Raw genomic sequence first — 22,021 nt, forward strand, 5'->3', positions numbered from 1 at the left:
GAAAAAAACGTTCATTATTGCTGCAACATTTCAATAAAGTGCATACGAATTTTTCTTGAAAAAAGTTGTAATTGTAAAGGTTTTTATGAACATTTGTAAAGTGTGCAACGTATTAATGTGAATATGTAGTTGAAGTGTTTTTTAAATGGCTGTATTTTTAATCTTTTCCAACGTTACCAATTATACACCGAGGTTTTTAGAAAACAGAATCTGAGGTAACGTATAAGTGTTACAATTGTTTAATAATTTTATGTCAGTAAATATTATCTACACGCGAAGAATTTTTGTAATCTCACTAATTGTATATAATTTTTAAGTAATTGTATATAAATTTTTTAAAACAGTTTGTACTGAAGAGGGACTTAAATTACAATTGAGTCCGAAATGCATATGACAAACCAATAAAAGAAGTTCACAACCTGAATGCTGTATATAATAGTCTACCGAACTAAAAATTGGATTAAACAGACAAATACACAACGAAAATAGCAGCAGCCATAAGTGATTTTCAATTTATTGGTGTAAATTTAGTATCTGTTAGAACACTTATGATGTGTTGTGTCACTACTTAAAATTTATAAAGAATAGAAGTTACTGTAATATGTAATAGTGGCATTTTATAGATGCATAACACATCTGCTTATCTTGTTTTATAGATTTTTCCCTCAAAATAAACCTTGGACTCAAATCTTGGTCCCATGGGACACGGTGAGAACAGACACTGTAACCTGTGGCATGGAGAGCTTTTTTAAATATATGCCAAGTGACACTGTATGAACTCATAGCATGTGCATTGGGAGATAATGCTCATACTTGGCTATTATTATTTGTTCTTATACAGTAGATCCCCCTATAAAAGCGTTTCCTATAGTTATGATTCCTATAAAAATTGTGGCATTATCCGTAAACAACGGTAAAAATAACTCCTATAATACGTAAAACGTCATCGGGCAGCCGAACTACTTACCCGCCGTCCGTAGCGCCACGCTACGGAGAGATTTCTATCGTCTGGACAGTATTATATAAATTATATATAAATTAGGTACTGTACATATAATTATATATTAATTATATATAAATTAGGTACTGTACATATAATTATATATTAATTATATATAAATTAGGTACTGTATATATAATTATATATTAACTTAATTTATTGTAACTTTATTATAATTAAATATATATTTTTCGCCGTCTAGCGTCACGCTACGGCGAGTTAGGCGACCTATCGTCTGTCCAGTACTGTAATTTTATACATTTCTTGTGAAAGAAACATTTCTTATTTAACGGCCATAAAAATTATTTATATTAAGGATGTCTCCAAAGGTCAACGAAGTTTTCGCAGAAAAATAATATCAGAAATCGCGGCCGCGGTTTGATGCGCTGTTCCGCGACGAAACCAAGCTTTAGCAACGGGCGTAGTCGAACGGTACACACTCGGTAAGCAATCCTACAATTTTTTGTTTATAACGTAGTTTATACGGATTATTTTCAAAAAAATATACGTATTTTGGAAATGTTGAGTCGAATTAGTCTAGAATCGATTAATTTTATGAAAGAAAACCTTTCAAACAGCCGTAGTCCGTAAACTATGATTCCTACAAAATTGATTCATAAAGAACGGAACGTATCTACCGTCTTATAGGGGGATCTACTGTATTTTTATTAGTATTTTTATATATGATTTACACACGTACCTTTATATTTTTATTTATTTATAACTACAAAGATCCAGCTATCAACATTTGAAATATTTATTCTAGAATGTTTTAAAAATTTTTGTTCTAATTGAATGATTTGCACTTTATCCCAAGGAAGGTAAAATATGGGTGCATATTGATCAAAGGATTTAAAAGTATATAGAGGACAGGTAGCTAGTCATTCTATTTTATATATATAAATAAATTTGAAATAATTAGAACTCAAAGAAAGGAAAACGATTAACACGTACTCACTGAGTACGGTGTTAATATATATATATATATTTTATATTGCTCAGTGAGTTTTCCTTCCTTTAATTTTTTATTTGGCATGAGGATCAAGTTGTATTGTGAATTAAAACTCACATTATCTATCTATAACTCATACAGAAATCTCAGAACCTACTCCAGCATTTGATTTACTAATCATGTAAACATTTGTGCCCCCATTTACAGTCCTTTGTCAGGTAGTACAGCTGTTCCATCAAACTCAACATATACAGAATAAATTAAAAGTAAAAAGTGTTCTACAGCAAAGTGACATAAATATCATAAATATTTAAATCAAACGTTTCCACACAGATTTTCAAACATGAAATTAAAAAATGAGCTACAAGAATGTTCCATTAGCAAAGTGATGTAAATTTAAAACAAACATTTCCATGTAGGTTTTCAAAAAACTGAATTTAAAAAACATTCTACATTCTACGTGATGTCATAAAGAATGACACTACTAGCAGAAAAAACAATGATAACTGTAATCTGTCTCCTGATTTTAATGAAACTTGTTTTACTTTGTTTCTATTCTCATTTGAGGTATATCATCCTAAAAATGTGGCAGTATTTTGTGCTATTTTTTCTGTATTTAATTACAATCAAACAAATTCAGACTTTTAGTAGTATACAGATAAGATGTAAAAATAATTCTTTATACTATCACTTTTATAATAATTATATCTTTCTTTTTATTATAATATCTTCATTTTTTCATTATACATGTCACTCAATGTTAAAATATTGAGTAACATCAATGAAACTGACATGTTAAGTAAGAAATTCTAAACATTATATCAGAGGTGGGGAATTTTTTTTTAATCCAAAGACCACATCCAATTTCTGAAGGATCTCATTATGGCACATACATATATACAGATTGTATAAGTGTATGCATAAAAATATATACATATTATATTCACTTAGATATCTTTATTAAAAAAAGAAAACATAATTTTATAACTCAAAATTAAATTTATACCATTTTATATTTAATCAGATTGCAGTTAAAGCAACAAAAGGTCCATACAATTTTGAAGGGCATGGGCCTTTTCTCTCTGCATTATATTAATGTTATATTTATACTTTAACTTACTTGGTCACATAAGATATATAAAGCCTTTGCCAAAGTTTTATAAGCAGCTGTTTTTCCACTAAAAGGATAACCAACTATCATAAATCCATGCCTTACTATCATCATTTCATAAATCTGTAAAATCACAAAAATGTTAACATTCAATTTTAATTTTTGAAAGACAAACCTAAGACTACCAGTTATATTAAAACGTATTAAAATAATAAAGTATAAAAAATATTGAAATTATATAAATAATAAAATATATTTACTTTTCATTATTTGTTGAAAGATGGCAATTTTTCATAAATCAGTGTTATTATTTAATTTGTATACAAAATTGAAGAGTTGAAGGTGAAAAGGTGTAAGTGCCAAAAAGGTCAAAATTAAAATAATTATTACAATATGATCTATAAACTAAACCTAACAATTATAAAAAGAATCTGTGTATCTTAGCTGTAAGTGAATGGATTCCAGAGGCTCACTAGATGGAAATTCAACTGCCACAACTTGAAGGGAAGTACAAACTATCAAAAGAAAAATAAATGATTTTGAAGCACTCCCATCCCATGTTAGTTTTTACTTTTTATTTCTCCATCCCAAGCAATTATGACACCTCATTCAAACTCATTCATTCAAATAGAGTACACTGTCTCTTGGACCACCTTCATCTCGAATCCGACTGCTTACGCACGTAAACGCGCGCATGTAAACAATAATTAGCAACCATATTTCCAGTGATTTCTGTGTCTATCTATAAAAACATAGCGATGTCAGAATCCTGATGTGGTATCAATTAAGTGGTGTGGAAGCATAGGCAGCACTTCACACATAGTCTCAATAATAATAATGTTTTAAAAGTAAAAATGCATATAATCTTTATTACTGAATAGAAGATTTGGCCGCCCACTTTGTTTTAAGGCTTAGACTCTAAGCCTTAAAATAAAGTGGAGTTCACACAGTTCCAAATAAATCAGTTGATATTAAGCCAAATATTCTGTACTAGCTGCTAAGATCTGCTTCACTGGGTTTTTATTTGTATGTAATATAGTTTTTTTATATATATAAAAGACTGTTTTTCTAAGTAATCTAGAATCTAGCTGCAAGGACCCGCTTCACTGGGCAAAAAGTAACGATAGTGAAGATTAAGATAATTACATTATAGCCAATCTTACCCATTTTCACAGAATGCAAGAATTAGGTCTCCCGTTTCCAGACTAATTACAGAATTTTTATGTTCAGTCAAATGAACTGTTTTCAATTTGATCAATTTTCTGGAACGTTTACAATCATTCTATAATCGAACCAATTTGAATACAAATTCGAAAATCAGTCAGAAAGGTAAAAATATTTAGTATTCAGCAACACAGCAACAATTTTAAAAATATGTAAATGCCAATAACAAGTAAAATTTTCACTAAGTTCCTTACCAACAACTCAGTGGCACACCCATGGAAAGCCAAGGGGCCCTGCCTCCTCCATAGAAAAAAGTGTGGCTACACACCATATTTAAATTGTGTCTTTTGTATATAATTGTGTTATTTTATCTTGTATATTTTCCGCTTCCCCTCTGTCTGTCCTATTTGTCTACCCTTCCTGGAATGTTCTCGTTTTACCCTTAGCTTTTGTATGCAGGTGGACTAACCCAAGAAGCAAGGAAAGGAATGCAGTTCTGAGAGGAGGGGGCGAACGGCAGTGACTCCGAAGAGGGAACCCAAAGGAGAGAGAGCGAGAGGAAGTCTCCCCAGTACGTTTAGCATCGTATGGTCAAGACAAGAACTTTGGAATGGAGAAAGAAAAGGAAATTAATTGTGAGGAATAGGACGCATTGACCCTTCAGACTAATATCTTAAAGAGTGACAAAAAGGGAGCTAATCAGTCCCCAACCCAACGAGAAATTTCATCCACGAGCCCACACAAGCAGCATACATCATCAAGTTTTGGGTACCCTCTTTCCTATCCCTTACTTTCATTCTCTCAAGTTTCTAATAGCCTTCTCTATTCAATAGTTGTAAGTAGTAATAGGAATCTAGTTTTAATTAATATAATCTTAAGTAATTGGATAATCCGGTCAGACAAAGGACTACGCATGCGCACTCTTTGTTGGGAGACCAAATTGTGCAGTGGTCAAATAATTAATGATGTGGATTATTCGGTGGGAGTAGCATTGTTGGTATCCTTAGAAGCCTGTATCATAACGAGAGAGTTAATAAAATTATTGTATTTTATCTTATCTATTTTTGATTGTGTGTCTTTGACTCACTCGCCGATCTCACAAAAAAAAAAATAAACAGTAGAAAATTTTCCAAAAATCTTTTCCTAATTAAAATTCATTTTTTATTTATATTCTGTAGCATCTCTGTTTCTATACTACTTATGAATTAGCAGTCACATAAGGTGGGAATTTTATTGAATTCACATTTAAAAATTTTTTTATCCATTTAACTTGGTTCCCCAAGAGAAAATCCTGAATGCACCACTGCACCAACTTAATGTAAGAGCATCAATGATCTATATATAGTAGTATTCTTGCCAAATTTCAAAATTTTTGGTCCATAAGCTGTTCAAATGTAATACAAAATAAGTTCGCGCACACAGAATTTTTCAAAGGTTCTTTTTACATTTTTGAGCTCATGGTGCGTCAGAGTATTCAGAAATGCAAAAAAAAAAAAATCAGAATCAAAGAGAATCAAAAATTGACTGATCACAATACAGATGGAAAAATAAAATTAAGTTGGCAGGTTTGTGTACAAACTATACAGCTCTGATTTTAAGTTCAGTATAATTGTTTATTATTATATGACTGTCAACAAAATGAATTCAAAGTTCAACTTAATTTTCACTTTTATTTTTTAAAATTCTTTTAGTTAAATCTAATAAGATGATAAAAATAAATTAAAAGATTTTAATTTTATATTGTGATTATTAGTATCTTTTTACCTGTTGTATTTTCTGTAAAAAATAGCTTGTACACTGTAGATTATATTTTTGACAAACAATTTCTATAGCTCTATTCAAATCATTATAATCTGAAGGTGGTTGAGATATTTCAGGAAATAAATCAGAAGTTATACCCTAAAAATTTGAAAATGTAAATAAAGAATTTTAACACTTTGCACAGAAGTTAAAGAAAAACTTGTTAAAAGCCTTATTATTTTATACAGGAAAATAAGGTGTAAATTAACGCCACTATAATTATGTTTAGCTCTGTGTTTTGGATGCTGTATATCTGTATTATTGTTGTATTATTATTATTAAACAATAGAGAAGATTTAACTGTTTTTTTTTAATATTGTCGAGTGTAATATTTTATTTTTAATAAATTTTTATGTAATCGTTATTGATTATTGTAAACCTGCTGAGGAGGGCATAGAAGTTAAGTACAAGTGAAAATAAAGCTACTTTTTGTTTTATTTTTGACCAAGACTTCTTTCCTTTGCTAATTCGAAACTCAACCATTATAATAAGTCTTTTTTATAAACAAGATCTACGTGGACAATATAAAAACAAAATTGAAATATTAAGGAAATAGAGACACGAGGAATTAATGTAAACAGTAAAATAATTATTGTGTTGTAAAAGCTTTGCTTCGACAACAGAGGAATATACGATTAAACATTAATATATTTGTAGTGTTTCATTGTATTTCTGTCCGCTCAGAAAAAAATTGCACGAAAAAATCGTTTGATAATTTATTTTAAAAAATTATGCATTAGTAAAATCTTATTTTATTTAATATTTGTAAATGAACATGTATAACTTTCCCGTTTTTCGCCCAGAAAACTTCTGTTTTGTACTTTTACCAGAATTTATACAATAACACAATATACTGTACTTATAAAAGTACATTTTTATAGTTGAATAATCAAAAAATAACGGGAATTACTCTACTAATATTTAGTTACACTATAGGCTATGTACAGTACTTTTGAGCTTTTTCAGAAGAAAAAATATCCAGCATTTACTTGCTTAACTTTTCCTACGACATTTGGTGGCATCTGTTATCATATTTTATTTTAACTATTATAAAATGACAAAATGCTTAATTTTCAGAATAATGGTGGGTCTTATAAAAAAAAAAATTGTAAATGCAATTGAGTAAAATCGTCATTATGTCTGATCGTACTGGAGATATACATGTCCCTCTTTATCTCCCCACCCCTCTACCTTTAATCACTAAAATTTAATAGCATCAATCCCCTTAATATACAAACCTCCTTACAAAATTTCAGAAATTTTCGACAAAAAGTACAGGAGTTATTAGGCTTCAAAGAGGGTGAACAAAATTGTGCACCCCAAACACAGATACAGAAAAAAATTCCAATTTTTTTAAAAATATTTCCCAACGTTTCACGGTCTTCTTAATTAAAAAACATAAAAATTTTAGGGGGGTCATTTTTTTTAACCATTGGCATATTTTCCCCGTGTTATACACCATGTAACAGGGCTCTTTTTTGATGGAAAAAGTACTGTGTTTCCCCGAAAATAAGACAGTGTCTTATATTAATTTTTGCTCTGAAAAATGCGCTAGGTCTTATTTTCAGGGAATGTCTTATTTTTTTCCTGGAAGAAGAATTCACATTTATTATTGAACAAAAAAATTCCCAAGTCGAACATAGATGAGAGTGACGTATATCCGGTGTGTCGAACTGTCGCCTTTTCATAGCGTCAACATCGGACTCGATGACCAATTAGTGCTTACTGAACCGNAATACTTTATCTTTAATATCTTATAAGGAATATATTTTTAAATCTTATACAGATTATTCAAATTCTTGTAACAGAAGACACAGATAGAAGATAATTTGAAGTGAATGTTACATCTTTAATGAATGTTCTTGACATTCAATAAAAAGATACAATTAATAAAACTGCTTTTTTTAAAGTTAATCTGGTTTCAAAGATTATTTTTAACAACATCTAATATAATTAAATTTAAAATTTTAATTTAGCATGAATTGCCCTCATAAGAAATAACCAAAAGATTTATAAAGTTAAAAGTAAATGTCTGATATTTACTGTAATATTCAGAGCTTCAACATTTCAGCTATTCAAAAACTAAAGTGTCCAGAAATCTTAATTTTAAGAATTTGAGTTAAATTACTGGTAATATACTTACTTCAAACAAAGGTACATCATGACTTAAAAATTTTGGTAGATTAACATCAGTGATAGATCTGAGCATTATTTTATCTTCTTCACTGTCAGGATATTTATGCTATAAAAATTTTTTAAATAAGACCTCTTTTATTAATCAAATAAATGATTTATCATTAAAATTTATTTTATTATTTTTTCAAAGCTATTTAATAAAATATTGCTTTTTAAACCTTAGATAATATGTGTTTTGTATAATTTACAAGAATTTAATAATAAAATAAAAATAAAGTTTATAGCTTATAGCATATTCATAATAAGATTGATTTATTTTGTTTCATACCTTTTTAAATGTATTGGCTAGTTATATTATTTGAATTAAACAGAATTACTTATTGTTAAAAGTATTTATTTTATTTAATATTTCAATTTTATATAAGAAATACTTTTTATTTTATTTCCATTAAATACATATTTATATAAAATCATAAAAAAAGCAATATCTTTTATTGAAGTTTCTTTAAAAAAGACAATACACAGTATATTTCATATCAATATGGCCCCTCTTGTTTTTATAGATTTAACCAATTTAAATAATAAATTAAATTTAAAATGTATATTTTAACTGAAAGCACACAGAAAATAATTATTTTTTACAAAAAACTTCAAAGTTATTAGACATTTAAAAACATTATCTAATATATAATTGAGACGGGTTGATGATAATAATAATAATAATAAGCGCAGAGCCCAAACGGTTAGGAGTTGAAAGTTGAAATTTGGTACACAGATAGGGTACGTCATGAAAACGCACACTAAGAAGGGATTTTTCGAAATTCCCCCGGGAGGGGAGAGAGACAGGATTAAAACTTCTATATACATTATGGATACGAGCCCAAACGGTTAGGAGTTGAAAGTTGAAATTTGGTACACAGTTAGGGTACGTTAGGAGAACGCACACTAAGAAGGGATTTTTCGAAATTCCTCCCCACGGGGGAGAGGGACAGGATTAAGGCTTAACACTTCCATCAACAATGGAAGTGTTAAGTAACAATGGAAGTGCTAAGTAACAATGGAAGTGTTAAGTAACAATGGAAGTTTTAAGTAACAATAAAAGTTTTAAGTAACAATGGAAGTGTCAACAATGGAAATGTTACGTAACAATGGAATTATTAAGAGAAAGCGACGTGCAATACGCAAATGCAGTTTTTTTCGTTTTTGCGGGAAATCGAACATATTTTTAGACCCATCTAAAAATTCTCTAAGGGGACCCAATTCTTGCATTCTGTGAAAATGGGTAAGGTTGACTGTAACGTAATAATCCTTATCTTAGTTATCGTTACTTTTGCCCGAGCAACGCCGGGCCCACCTGCTAGTTATATAATAAACATCTTAAAGCCTGATGAGTATATAATGAAATAACCAACAATCGCCTGAAAGATTGGGCTAGAAATTCTAGTCCAATCTTTCAGGTGATTGTTGGTTATTTCATTAAAAACATTACTAACCAAAATATATATGAATCAATAAAAATTTTCTGATTTTACCTCTATGTTGAAAGTTTATGCTTTTTTTTTATTTATTTTCAAAAATGATCCATGAAACTGTTTAAATAAGTATGAGAAAAGTGAAATCATAGCCTGTGATAAACAAGGGAAGCTATGTATTTATCTGTACACAAGTAAAAAGTGCACTAATTATAAGAGAAAACTTACTCCTAGAAACGAAAGATTGACTGCTCAAGAAATTTCTTAAAAAAATACTGAATGAAGTCCATTCTGAATTTGAACATTTCAAAATTAACAATGCTGTACATAGATGCCAAAATATTGTATGTGAAGAAACGAATAAAATTCTATGTCTGCTTCCCCATTACAAAGTCCATCTTTACTTTTCTAAAATTAACATCGACTGCAACCAAGAGCTGGTAAGTATGGAATATATATGTAAGTAGATACTCTTGTTATAGAGTGACTAAAACCAAAATAGAAGTTAATTGACCAGTACAATCCATCTGACATCTATAACACATAAAACTAGATTAAAAATGTGTCTGCTTGCCTTTTTTTTATTTATTTAAAATTTTCATGTTTTAATTACTTTAATTCTCAACATCTTTTGTTCTTTACCTTCCCTTTCTAAAATTTTCTATCCCTTTTTAATCCTTTTGTCAATGTGTAGGGGTCTGTTCCAAGAAACATTGATAACAATAGAGAGAACGACAATGGGCCCAAAGGGAAAGAGAAACTGGCCACTCTTAAGCTCAACTTTGGAGAGGATGCACAGAGGTCCTCAGTCTGAGGAGGTAAGAATGGAAGAGTGAAAAAGGTTAAGTTTCGGCAAGTACTGTGTGGCTCAACAGGATATAAATTTTATTATTGCTCCTTTCTGAACAGAGACTTTTGATCATTACAAAGTTGGATAAGCAACAGAACTATATTTGTGATGAAAGACGGAAAATCATAAAGCCAGAAGAATTCATTGTGGACCCCATTTTGTAAGCAAGGAACAGTATCCCCCAATAAATCCTAGGTAATTTCACTATTGATCTTTCTATCTCTATCTTTCTAATTTCTGTATCCTACTTTCCTCTTATTTAAATTGTAAGGTAGTTTCAAGGTAATATTAATTTTGGGATCTTCACAAAAGTAATGAAACTGAAAATTAAAGCATTGAAATTTAACAGTGCATATTTATTAAGTTAATTCTTTGATAAAAATTGACTTTACTGACTTCTCTATACAATCTATTTGAATATAATTTTACATAAAAATGTTTCCAGGAAACATACATTCAGCTTTAACATCAATTTTCATTTAAACAACTAGTTCTTCTGTCAAGACATCACAAGTTTTGGTTCTTATTGAAATAAGTAGTAATGGAAATAAGTTTTATGATACTTTTTTTAATAGATAATGTTAAAATTATTGTATTTATAACAAAACCTTTGTGTTTTGAATAATATAGATTTAAAATAATTAAAATTCACAATATTCATATAAATTTACCATGTTCAAATTTATTTTGATTACTATGGAACCAAATATTCTAAAACAGAAGACAATCTAAAAATTAATCAATATTTTATCTTCAATTTAAATGAAATTTTATCATTACACAATTTTTAAGAGTATATTTATAATATATGAGCCATTGTTTTTGAAAGTGGTATAAGTCCATTTATTCATGCAATGTTTTTAAAACTATAAACTTGTTAAATTTTATTATGTAATAATAATTAATGAAATTGTTAAAGAAAATATATGATTTTTTTAAGCTACAAATGAACTTATACCACTTTCAATAATAACAAATTATGAAAAATATGAACAATAACAATTTTATATTTTAATTAAAGTTGGCTTTTATGAAATGTATTTTTTTACTGTAAAAAAATAATAATTAAAATGAGAACATGTAAGTAAATGAATAAATGAAATATTTCTTAATAAAGTCAATTGACTTTATTAAGAAATATTTTCAGTTATATTATATAAGAATTTATAAATACAGTAACTATGAAAAGTAAATTACTTCATTAAGATAAATATAAGGGTTGCCAAAATGAAAAATGGACATGTGTCATATTTCATTGGGCAAAGTAGTGATTGGTGCCACATTACAAGCAGGTAAACTCAACATATGCAAAGCACGGGTTACATTAAGTACTCATGGGAATACTTATATCTCCAGTAATTGGCAGATTAATGTTAAGTTAGTTACAATGGAAATGTCCAGAATCAAATAATGGGCAGTAGTTCAGTTTTTAGAGGCTGAAGAGAATAGGAGTGCTGACATCTATAGACAAATGAAATACATTTATAGTGAACATTGTTTAGAACAATCAGCAGTGAATAATTGATGCAAGAGTTACACAGAAGGCCACAAGTCAATTCAAAATAAACTGAGACCAGGTCAGGCATACACCATAATCTCCACTGCATCAGTCATTGTTGGTTGACTTCATGCCACTACACACAATGATCAACTCAGAATGCTATTGTGAAACTCTGTCAAGGCTGCACAAAGCAATAAAGTCAAAAGACGCAGGACTCCTTTCACAAAAAGTCATCCTGCTTCAGGACAATGTCTGTTCCCATATGGCAAGTGTAACTAGTGCAATGTTCCAGAAATTCTGCTGGGAGCTATTAGAACATCTGCCTTATAATTCTGACTTGTTGCCATGTGACTTTCACATTTTCAAACCTCTAAGAAAGCTTTGTAAGGATAAAGTTTCATGTTGGATGAAGAGGCCAAGGATAGGGTCAAAAATTTTTTTACCAGCAGCCACCAAAATTCTACATAAGGGGCATCGATCTACTTGTGAGATGCTGAGATCTTTGCCTAAACAAACATGGGCATTTCTTTTAGATTCATAATGTTTGTCAGTTCTGATGTGTATCAACTTTTCATTTAGGCAACCCTTATAATAATAACAAATGTATTCATATTTCAATCTTATTTCTCTTTTACACTTAGAATTAGCTATTATCCATTATAAAAACTTTAACAAAAGTTGTTTCAATTATTGATTATTATGAATGAACTTATTCCACTTTCACAAAAAACATTCTTACAATAACATTTTACAGTTAAACTTCTTTTGATTAATTTATGAGGATATTTGTACACCATTGACTTTGTTGTTATAAATATAAAAAAGAGGGCATCTATGCCTCACTAAAACTATTATTAACTCATTTTTTTCCAAAACCCACTTTAAAAAAAAGGCTCGTATTTAAGGTTTATTTACCTTTAAATTGCCAGCAGCAGCTATTACAGATTTTACAGCTCTCATTCCATAATCATAATGAGGTTGAGATGACAACTGTTCAGAACACAATTTATAAGTAGCTACAACTTTAACTGCTAATGGTCTTGCATTTACAAATCCTTTGGAATAAAGTGAAATTTCAGCAATCATTGCATAATCTGGAACCATCATAGCAACAGGACGAAATAAAGTCTAAATTAAAAATTTTCATATTATAAACAGTATTCAGTTCTGACAATATTTATATTTTATGTTACATCAATATTATTAACTATAAAATATAATTTTAATAATTAAAAACATAATTACCCATATCTTCTTCTTCATCTTTTTCTTCATCTTCAACATCTGNAATTTTAATAATTATATTTAAATATTATAAAATTTTGAATTATATAAATTAAATATATATTAATATAAATTACTTCCATTTGTTAATGTTATCTATGTTACATAAGTTAAGAAGAAAGAATACAGCCTTTATGGCTAAATTCTGGCATTTTGTATTATTTTCAATATTCTCTGCAAATTTTTTATAATTTTTAATAATTCTTTGTAATTCACTATTAACTTCACATGTGTTATTTACAATTATGTAATCTAGACATTAAAAGTTTTTAATAAACAGTAATAGATATCAAGATATAAGAAAATGTAAGTTTAAATAAAGAGAATAAATAGTTACATACTTTTAGAAAAATAAACAGAGGATATACATCATGTGGTAAGAGCATCTAGTATTAAACTTTGATGCCTCACAAAACATAAAATATTTTACTTTTTTGAATTTTTACAATTTTTTGATATTATACTTAGGATCCTCTTTCCATCAGAGCACTTAAGTTAATTTTCTAATATGAAGTTTGTTCCAAACATTTCTTGTCAGTGATTTATACATAAAGTTACATTATTAAATTTTCTTTGTTTTATAAAATTCATTAATATAGCTACCTTTAAATTGTCAGGTAACTCACTTCGACCAGCATATCCAGGATTCATAGTAATAAAAACTGCACATGTAGGATCTAATCGTATAACAGTACCTTCAAATAATAGTGTATTTGCAGCTGAATTAATACCACGTTGGATTGTTAATATTTGTTGGGCAACAACAGATAGTACTTCAACATCAATTCGATTAAATTCATCAAAACAAGACCAAGCTCCACATGAAGCTAATCCCTGAAAATAAAGATAAAACTTTCTTTTACATAAAATTGTAAAAAAATTACAAAGAAAACCTGAAAAAATTCAAAAATGGATCTTATGGATCTTATTAAAAATAAATTATAATCCTATTTCCAATATATATTTTATAAAATATTTTCATGTCTTCTTGATTTGATAAAGAGCAAATACAACATTTTTACTTGTCTAAACTTTTCAGTCATTATAGAGATGTAATGATATCTATTGATATATACGAGGGCTGTTCGGAAAGTTTGCGGCCTCAAATAGAACAACAAACAAAATAACGTTAAAACTTTTTTTATTTTTCAATGTAGGCTCCTTTGTTAGCAATGCATTTATTCCAGCGATGTTCTAGCTTTTTTATGCCATCACAATAGGTCGATTTGTCAAGGTGTGCAAAATACTCGTTGACTTCAGAGATGACTTCGTCATTTGAGTGGAATCTCTTTCCAGCCAAGAATTTTTTTAGGTTTGAAAAAAGGTAGAAGGCACTGGGGGCCAACTCAGGTGAGTACGGTGGATGTGGAACTAATTGGAAGCGAAGTTCGTTTATCTTTTGTTCAGTGATTCTGGCGGAATGTGCAGGTGCATTATCGTGGTGGAACAGAACCTTTTTCTTCTTCAAGTGTGGCCTCTTTTCTTCGATTTCTTTCTTCAGTTTTTCCAAAAGTTCACAGTAATAGACAGCATTAATGGTCTTTCCTCTTTCTAGGTAGTCAATAAAGATGATGCCTTTAGCATCCCAAAAAACCGAGGCCATCACTTTACCCGCTGATGGAACTGTCTTTGCCTTCTTTGGTGGTGGCGAACTGTGGTGTTTCCATTGCTTCGACTGTTCTTTTGTTTCAGGAGTGTAGTAATGGATCCACGTTTCGTCAGTAGTCACAAACCGACGCAAGAAATCCTGTGGGTTTTTCTGGTAGAAGTCCAAACACTCCTTTGACATCAAAGTGCGAACACGTTTTTGCTCGGCGGTCAGCAGATGCGGCACCCACCTTGCTGAGACCTTCGTCATACCCAAATCTTCGGTTAGGATGTGGTGCACTCGGTCGACAGAGATGCCTGTTGTCTCAGCTATCTCACGCGTTTTCAAACGGCGATCTGCTAATACCAAATCGTGAACTTTGTCGATGTTTTCTTCAGTGACAGCAGTTGACGGCCGTCCGCTGCGAGGGTCATCTTCCACACTTTCTCTGCCAGATTTAAAAAGGGCTGTCCATTTTTTCACAGTGGTGTACGAAGGAGCAGACTCTCCTAAAACTTCATCCATGTCAGCTTTGATTTGAGATGGGGTCAACCCTTTTTTCGTCAGGTATTTTATGACCGCACGAGTCTCCGTCTTCTCCATTTTTGACAAAGCATGTGCACACTGACTATCTGCTAAGCTGTCGTGGCAAAACTTTTTGACAAATCAAGCGGAAATTGGTATCGTATCTTTAGCAAAGATGGCTGAATTATTCCCGCCAAAAATTAAATTGATCGCAGCGCCGCATATAGGCAAGGCTGCAAACTTTCCGAACAGCCCTCGTACAAATGGACTTATTCAATTTGTAACAATATCTATTGATATTATTACACACTGTCAAGCATAAATCCAAACTGGTCTTTGAAATTCACTTATCTTATTTGCTGTTCTATCAAAATATTTGTTAATAAATCTTTATAAAGTATTATTAAGTATAGAGTAAATATGAAGATTCTTCTGTGTATATATATATAATATATATACACAGAAGTTGTTAAGTCATTCTTGACTCACCATCAATCTTAGTTTTTAATTATTTTAAGCTTCAAAAGCTTTGTTCCGTAGCAGCAACTGTAATGGACAATGTTAGCATGATTCAATACCAGTTTGAAATGTTTTAAATCATTCTTCCAAAAAAGTAAGAGCACAACTAAAAATTTTATCATAAACTTCTTTTTTGTACTTCTGGATTTGGCTTAAATTTTCTTTGATGTTTTCCTCCTCATCAAAAAACCTTTTTCTTTTCCATTGTCGTCCCAAAGTTTCTGTGGGAAAATCAAACTCATTTTCCACATTTAAAATACCAGCAAGTTTTTTTGCTTCTTTAACAATTGAATTAAATTTGTTTTGGTTACAGTTTTCCTTCAAAAAATTAATTGTTTGTTCTAGCAATTCTAAGCTTTCTGAAATATTTGTTGAAAGGGATTGAAATTGTTTACTGCATATATTGACTTCAAACAAGACATCATACCAAATTATAATTGAACATAAAAAATCAAAATTTGTAATTTTTGATGCAATGGATTCATCTGTAACTTTTGTAATTGCATCATTAGATTCTTTTGCAATGTCTTGTAATGCTTCATAAATTTTAAGTAATTCAAATCCTAGAGTCTTAACAGCATTAATATGACTTTTCCAGCATGCATCACTTAATGATTTGACTGTAAATGATGGACACTTAGATTGTAAAATGCCCCATCTTTTCGTAGAAACTGAGAAAAATTTGAAAACCTGTTCAATAATGTTGAAAAATTGTGCGATTTGGGTGAACTGTGCACTGAATCAACCACCACTAAATTCAAAGTGTGAGTGAGGCATGGAATGTACATTGCTCGTGGATTTTTTTTCAAAATGTGGGCCTGAATGCCATTTTGAATACCTTTCATGTTGGCACCACTGTCATAACTTTGACCCCTGATGTTCTTTACTGATAAATTATATTTTTCCAGTTAATCAATGATGGTGTGTGTCAATTCAATTCCTTTTGAACCTTTGATTGGATATGAATATTATTTTTGAGATCCACTTCAAAATATAAAACCATAACTGATATTTGTTCCTGATGGCTTGTGTTTGTTGTACAGACAACGCTCAATGCATAATAATTAAAATCCTGCACTTTTTTAAAATTTTACTTTTGATGCTTTGTCAGATCAGTTCCAAAATTTCATTTTGAATGGTTTTTCCTAAATAGTGAACAGAATTCAATTTTTTCTTAGTCTTGTTAAATGTTTTTCCATAATGGATCAAATTCAGCTAAGAATTTCAAAATTTTCAAAAAATTCTAGTTATTTTCTTCATAAATTTTATTTGATGAACCTCTAAATGAGATATTTAGATTTCCTTCTAGATTTATTTGAATTTGAAATTTTTTATTTTTAATTTCTAAAAAAACAATATAAAAAATATGTATTTATCAGACTAGAATGAAGGAAAAATCAGGCAAATTTTGCTGCCTTTTAAAATTTTTGCATCTTAGCAGTTGCATGATGTGATGGTCACACATTGTACCCACCTAGAGCTGGCCCTGTATTATATATCTATAGGGCCCACCTTTATCTTAGAAAAAAGGCTACATGAATATTTATCCTCACAACTAGAAGATGATGGACTGGTGGCAAAAGATCCTCTTGTCGTAGTGAAGGAAGTGCAAAATATTTCTTTAATGGAAGACAAAGTAGCGACCATTTTAGATTATGAAAGTACGTATCCTTCAGTAAGGATTGAATCATGTATGGAGGCATTATTGGATTTCATGTACAACAACAACCCTCAGTTGCTTGGTTACACCCAAGACCTAGAGGAACTCGCTAGCCTGGTATATATCTATAAGAAAAATAGCTATTTTCTTCACTTATTAAATAATTAAAAAATGTAATTCATCTTCATTCTCAAACTCCTGAATTTTATTTAAATCAAAATCACTTTATATATCTATTAAAATTCTGTTTTCTAAATCACATATATGTTATTTATAGAACTTGTATAAAAAATTTTCATATTTTACAATTGCTTTAATTCCTATGAAAACAAATCTACATTTTGCTTTTACAATGAAAAGTTACTGAGATTTTTTCAGTTAACAAAATCCAACGTTAAAACTCTGACAATTCAAACAACGCATCAAAACTGATAATAGAATATAAAAACATTCATAATATTAACATATTCTATCAAATTTGAAATATTAAATTCATAAACTTAATTATGTTAAATAAAATTTTTTTTAATTTGTATGGTAATTGCATAATAATACTTTACTTTATTTTAAAATAAATTTAACTAAATTTTGATATTCAAATGCTTATTCTATAACCAATATTTTATATTTGTCCATATTGCACAATGAAGCAATAGGCTTTACTTTACATTCATCTTTATTTTAATATTTAGATGCCAATATGTGTTTTGGGCTCTTGCCTCTCTTCTGTTGTTCCTTATCCAACACATTGTATAAAACAAATAAACATATGGCATTCTCACCTCTTTATACATATATTGAACAATTAAAAAGCAGAGTTGACACATGGTATATACATACAATATTTTTCATTTGTAGTGTCAAAATGACAATTTACACTCTTATGTGCCATACCTTCACTATTCATTTCAAATAAGACAGTAATGATATTTTATAATTGTATTTATTTTATTCTATTGCTTGATATAATAAAAAGACTAAAATCATATGATCCATTTTATTTAATCACACTGTAATCAACTTTTAAAATTTGACTATAATATAAATAAATACAATAAAAAACAAAATTCTAAAATTTTCATAATTAAATTATGCTTAAAACAAAATAGATTCTACTTACCTTAAAAAATTTTCCTAAAGCAACATAATCTAATCCTTCAGAACAGTTAAATACTATGCATTGTTTAGCAATAGCTTTAGCTAAATCTTTAGTTGTTTCTGTTTTACCAGTTCCAGCTGGTCCTTCTGGAGCCCCTCCCAGATGTAAACGAAGTGCACTGAATAGTGTCCGATAACATCTATCAGTTAAAGGTGTAATTACAAGTCGTTCAGTGTTACCCAAATATTCATATCCATATGATAAAGATGAGTTTATCATCCTTGTGATTATGTCCTTTTCCTAATTAATAAAATACATTTATTTATTAATATAAAATAAAAGAAATCTTTAATAAAAAATATGAATGTTTTTGTTAAATATAAATAGTTTTTTAAGAAAACAAAATATTTTAATATTAAGAATTAAATTTAATATTTTAAATTATTATTGACCTTAATATTTTGATAAATGTAAATATAATAAATAAAATAAACACTAATTATACAATTAACTGTGATAATTTATTGAAAAAGGAAATAAATACTTTAAATTAAATAATGCTATTTCTAATGCTAATAAATTATAAAAAACTTGAAATCCACTTTTTTATCATTTATTTTCTTTTATTTAATATTTATTTTTTGAATATTAGCAACAGACATTAATAGACTTGTTTAATTAATTAATAATTATACAGTACTGTTAAATTTTTATGTAGGCTATAATGTGGCTCTATACTGTGTAGGCATGTGAATTGAAAATCCAGATTAACTTTATCCATTTTTTGCACATGCACATATAAAAAGAAATTAAATGTGCAAGTTTTCTTGTAAGTGAATTGCTTATTCAATGCCAATTTTTCTTTTTTAATCATTCAATTCTTAGAAATGGAAGGCCTAAAAGAAAAAACAAACAGAAAAATCATTTGTTTGGTCTGATGATCATCGTTTATTGTATTTTATATTTGAATGTACTCCTTTGTTCTCAAGCATGACTGCCCTGATGTATTTTAACATGTTGAAATATGGGCAGTCCTTGGGAACTTCTAGAAAACTAATGAAGAAATATAGAGTCAAGAGTCATTTGAGAAAACAGGAAGTAGATAGATGGACTCAAGAATGCAGATATAAGAAAAAAAGCAGATTCAAAAAGAAAAGAAGAATTAGACATAAGGGACTCAGTCAATTGTTGGAGGACTTGAATAACTATTAGTGGGACTCTGAAATACTGGCTGTTGTTATGGTGAGTAAAAATTTTATGTTCAGCACATATGAATACTATATGTTGGAATTATAAATGAAATCTATTTTTAACTTGTTCATAATTTCTTAAATTTTTCTTTGTATGTGATTTTTTTATTTGAACTGCTTGTGACTTAATTTTTCCCTGCATGTAATTAAATTGCATGAAACAAGTTTTTATTGTTTACTTAAACTTGTAAAAAGAAATTTTTCACCCATTACTGTGTCTTCTCTTGGATTATCCCCACTGCAGGCAATCATTGAGAAATTTCAATAGAGCTATAGCAGAGTTTTCATTTTGTCATTTTGAAATTTTATATTGGAAATTGGTATCAATTTGAAGAATTACATAAAGTTTCCTCGAAAATAAACTCCAATTGATTGAAAAACAAAAATTCCACAACATAAAGATTTCCCACAATCTCTCCTTATTTTGTTATCAAATATTTTCTAAACTGCAAAAAATACCATGAGATGGCACGGGTTCCCCAAGGATCTCCTGTTGCTGGGAGGAATGAGTTATATTATCACCATCAGTTTCAATATATAGTCCACAGACAATATGCAAAAGCAGACAAACAAAATTTTGAAACAAAAAGCTTATACAGCACAGTACACTATCTTAATCTATAAGAACAGACTATTGCTACAGGAATAAAGAGAGTATGTTATTTAAATAAAATGTTTAAATGAATAGTTCTTATAATATTTAGTAACATCTAAATAAAATTTTATATAAATATTAATTTTAATAGACATTACCTCCCAATAATACCTCAGCTGACATAACCATTTGAAGTCTTTTTCATTCGTAACTCTTTCTTTTGCAAGTAATTCTGTAACATCTTTTGCATGTACATCTAGTACAACTAAAGCTCCAAGTGTAATTCTATTTCCAGTGGTCAATTCTCCTCTAACTAATTTTACAATTTTTTCAATCTGTTGATTTTGTTTTATTATATAATTTTCTAATTCCTGAAATAAAAATAATAACTAGAGATTATTGAATAATAATTAAACTCACCTAAATTACATTATGAAAAAAACTGAAACAGAACCCAATAACATTAAGTAGATTGCAGATTCTAAAACACATTTAACTTCTTTTGTAGGATTATTTTAAAAAATCTGATGAACCAAATAACTTGCACCAAAAGAAATGTGTGACCAAGTATCTTTGTGTTTAACTGGGGTTTCCAAGTCTTGGCTATTTTTCAAAATTACTTTTTAGCTACATTTATTATATTTCAACACATTTTATTGCCATTTTAATTTATTTATGTAATTAATTATATTATAAGGTTTTAAATAGTATTATAATGCTTTCTTAGAATATACCACATATTAATATTATCTTTTAGTTAATGATGAATATTTTATTATACTACTATTTGAAAACTTTTTCAAGCTGTCTTTATCTATTTGTACTGTTTTATAAAAAAAAGCATTAAAAAGTATGGGATGATTGTCACTTCACAAACAGGTAGCTATGTTAATGGCAATAAAACTTGAATCAAAAATTACGAATAAATTGTAATATTGTAAAACATTGAATTAATTTTAACTATAGAGGTAAAAAACATAATTTTAATTTTCATATATAATTTAAAATATAGTTTAATTTTATAGTAGTAATGATACACAGTATTATTAATCACTATAAATTCTTTTTGTTTAAATAAATTTAGATTTCCACAGTATATTTTTGAATGTTTCAACACATTATTAAATATTCATTGTAATTTTTCATAACTTCTTAAATGTATTATAATAATTGGAAAATTGTAAGTTTTTATAGGAAAATATTGTTCTTAAGTTAACATAGCTGATTTAAATAATCAATTTCATATATAAATAAAATCATATTTATGAAAATTAATAATTTTACATTGTGTTGTATTATTACCTGTATATCACTTGAGATAGAATAATGGATTAATGTTGTCCAAAATATTTGTGACACACAAATAACTGCCTGACCAGGCCATTGTAATACCCATTCTTCTCTTGGAGTGTTCTCATAAGCATTTGTTGCATCAAGAAGAACCTGTAGAATATGAAAAATAAAGTAATTATTAATAAATTACACACAACAATACTAAAAAATTAAAAACTAAAC

At 28.9% G+C, this 22,021-nt stretch overlaps 1 protein-coding gene across 1 annotated transcript in view; it reads right to left on the reverse strand.

Moving 5' to 3' along the window:
- LOC111617680 (dynein heavy chain 7, axonemal-like) overlaps positions 1–22,021 on the reverse strand; it is a 168,383-nt gene that overhangs the window by 111,331 nt on the left and 35,031 nt on the right. The window contains exons 12-19 of the mRNA XM_023358964.1: positions 21,809–21,949; positions 20,665–20,877; positions 18,683–18,961; positions 13,874–14,104; positions 12,902–13,114; positions 8,171–8,269; positions 5,992–6,126; positions 3,073–3,186 (exon numbers count right to left, since the gene is read on the reverse strand). Of these exons, the coding sequence (XP_023214732.1) occupies positions 3,073–3,186; positions 5,992–6,126; positions 8,171–8,269; positions 12,902–13,114; positions 13,874–14,104; positions 18,683–18,961; positions 20,665–20,877; positions 21,809–21,949 (1,425 nt within the window). The remainder of the gene's footprint in view (positions 1–3,072; positions 3,187–5,991; positions 6,127–8,170; positions 8,270–12,901; positions 13,115–13,873; positions 14,105–18,682; positions 18,962–20,664; positions 20,878–21,808; positions 21,950–22,021) is intronic.

This window comes from Centruroides sculpturatus, unplaced genomic scaffold, assembly GCF_000671375.1.
Source record: "Centruroides sculpturatus isolate CEXI.00-Female unplaced genomic scaffold, Cexi_2.0 scaffold1464, whole genome shotgun sequence".
Taxonomy (NCBI): domain Eukaryota; kingdom Metazoa; phylum Arthropoda; class Arachnida; order Scorpiones; family Buthidae; genus Centruroides; species Centruroides sculpturatus.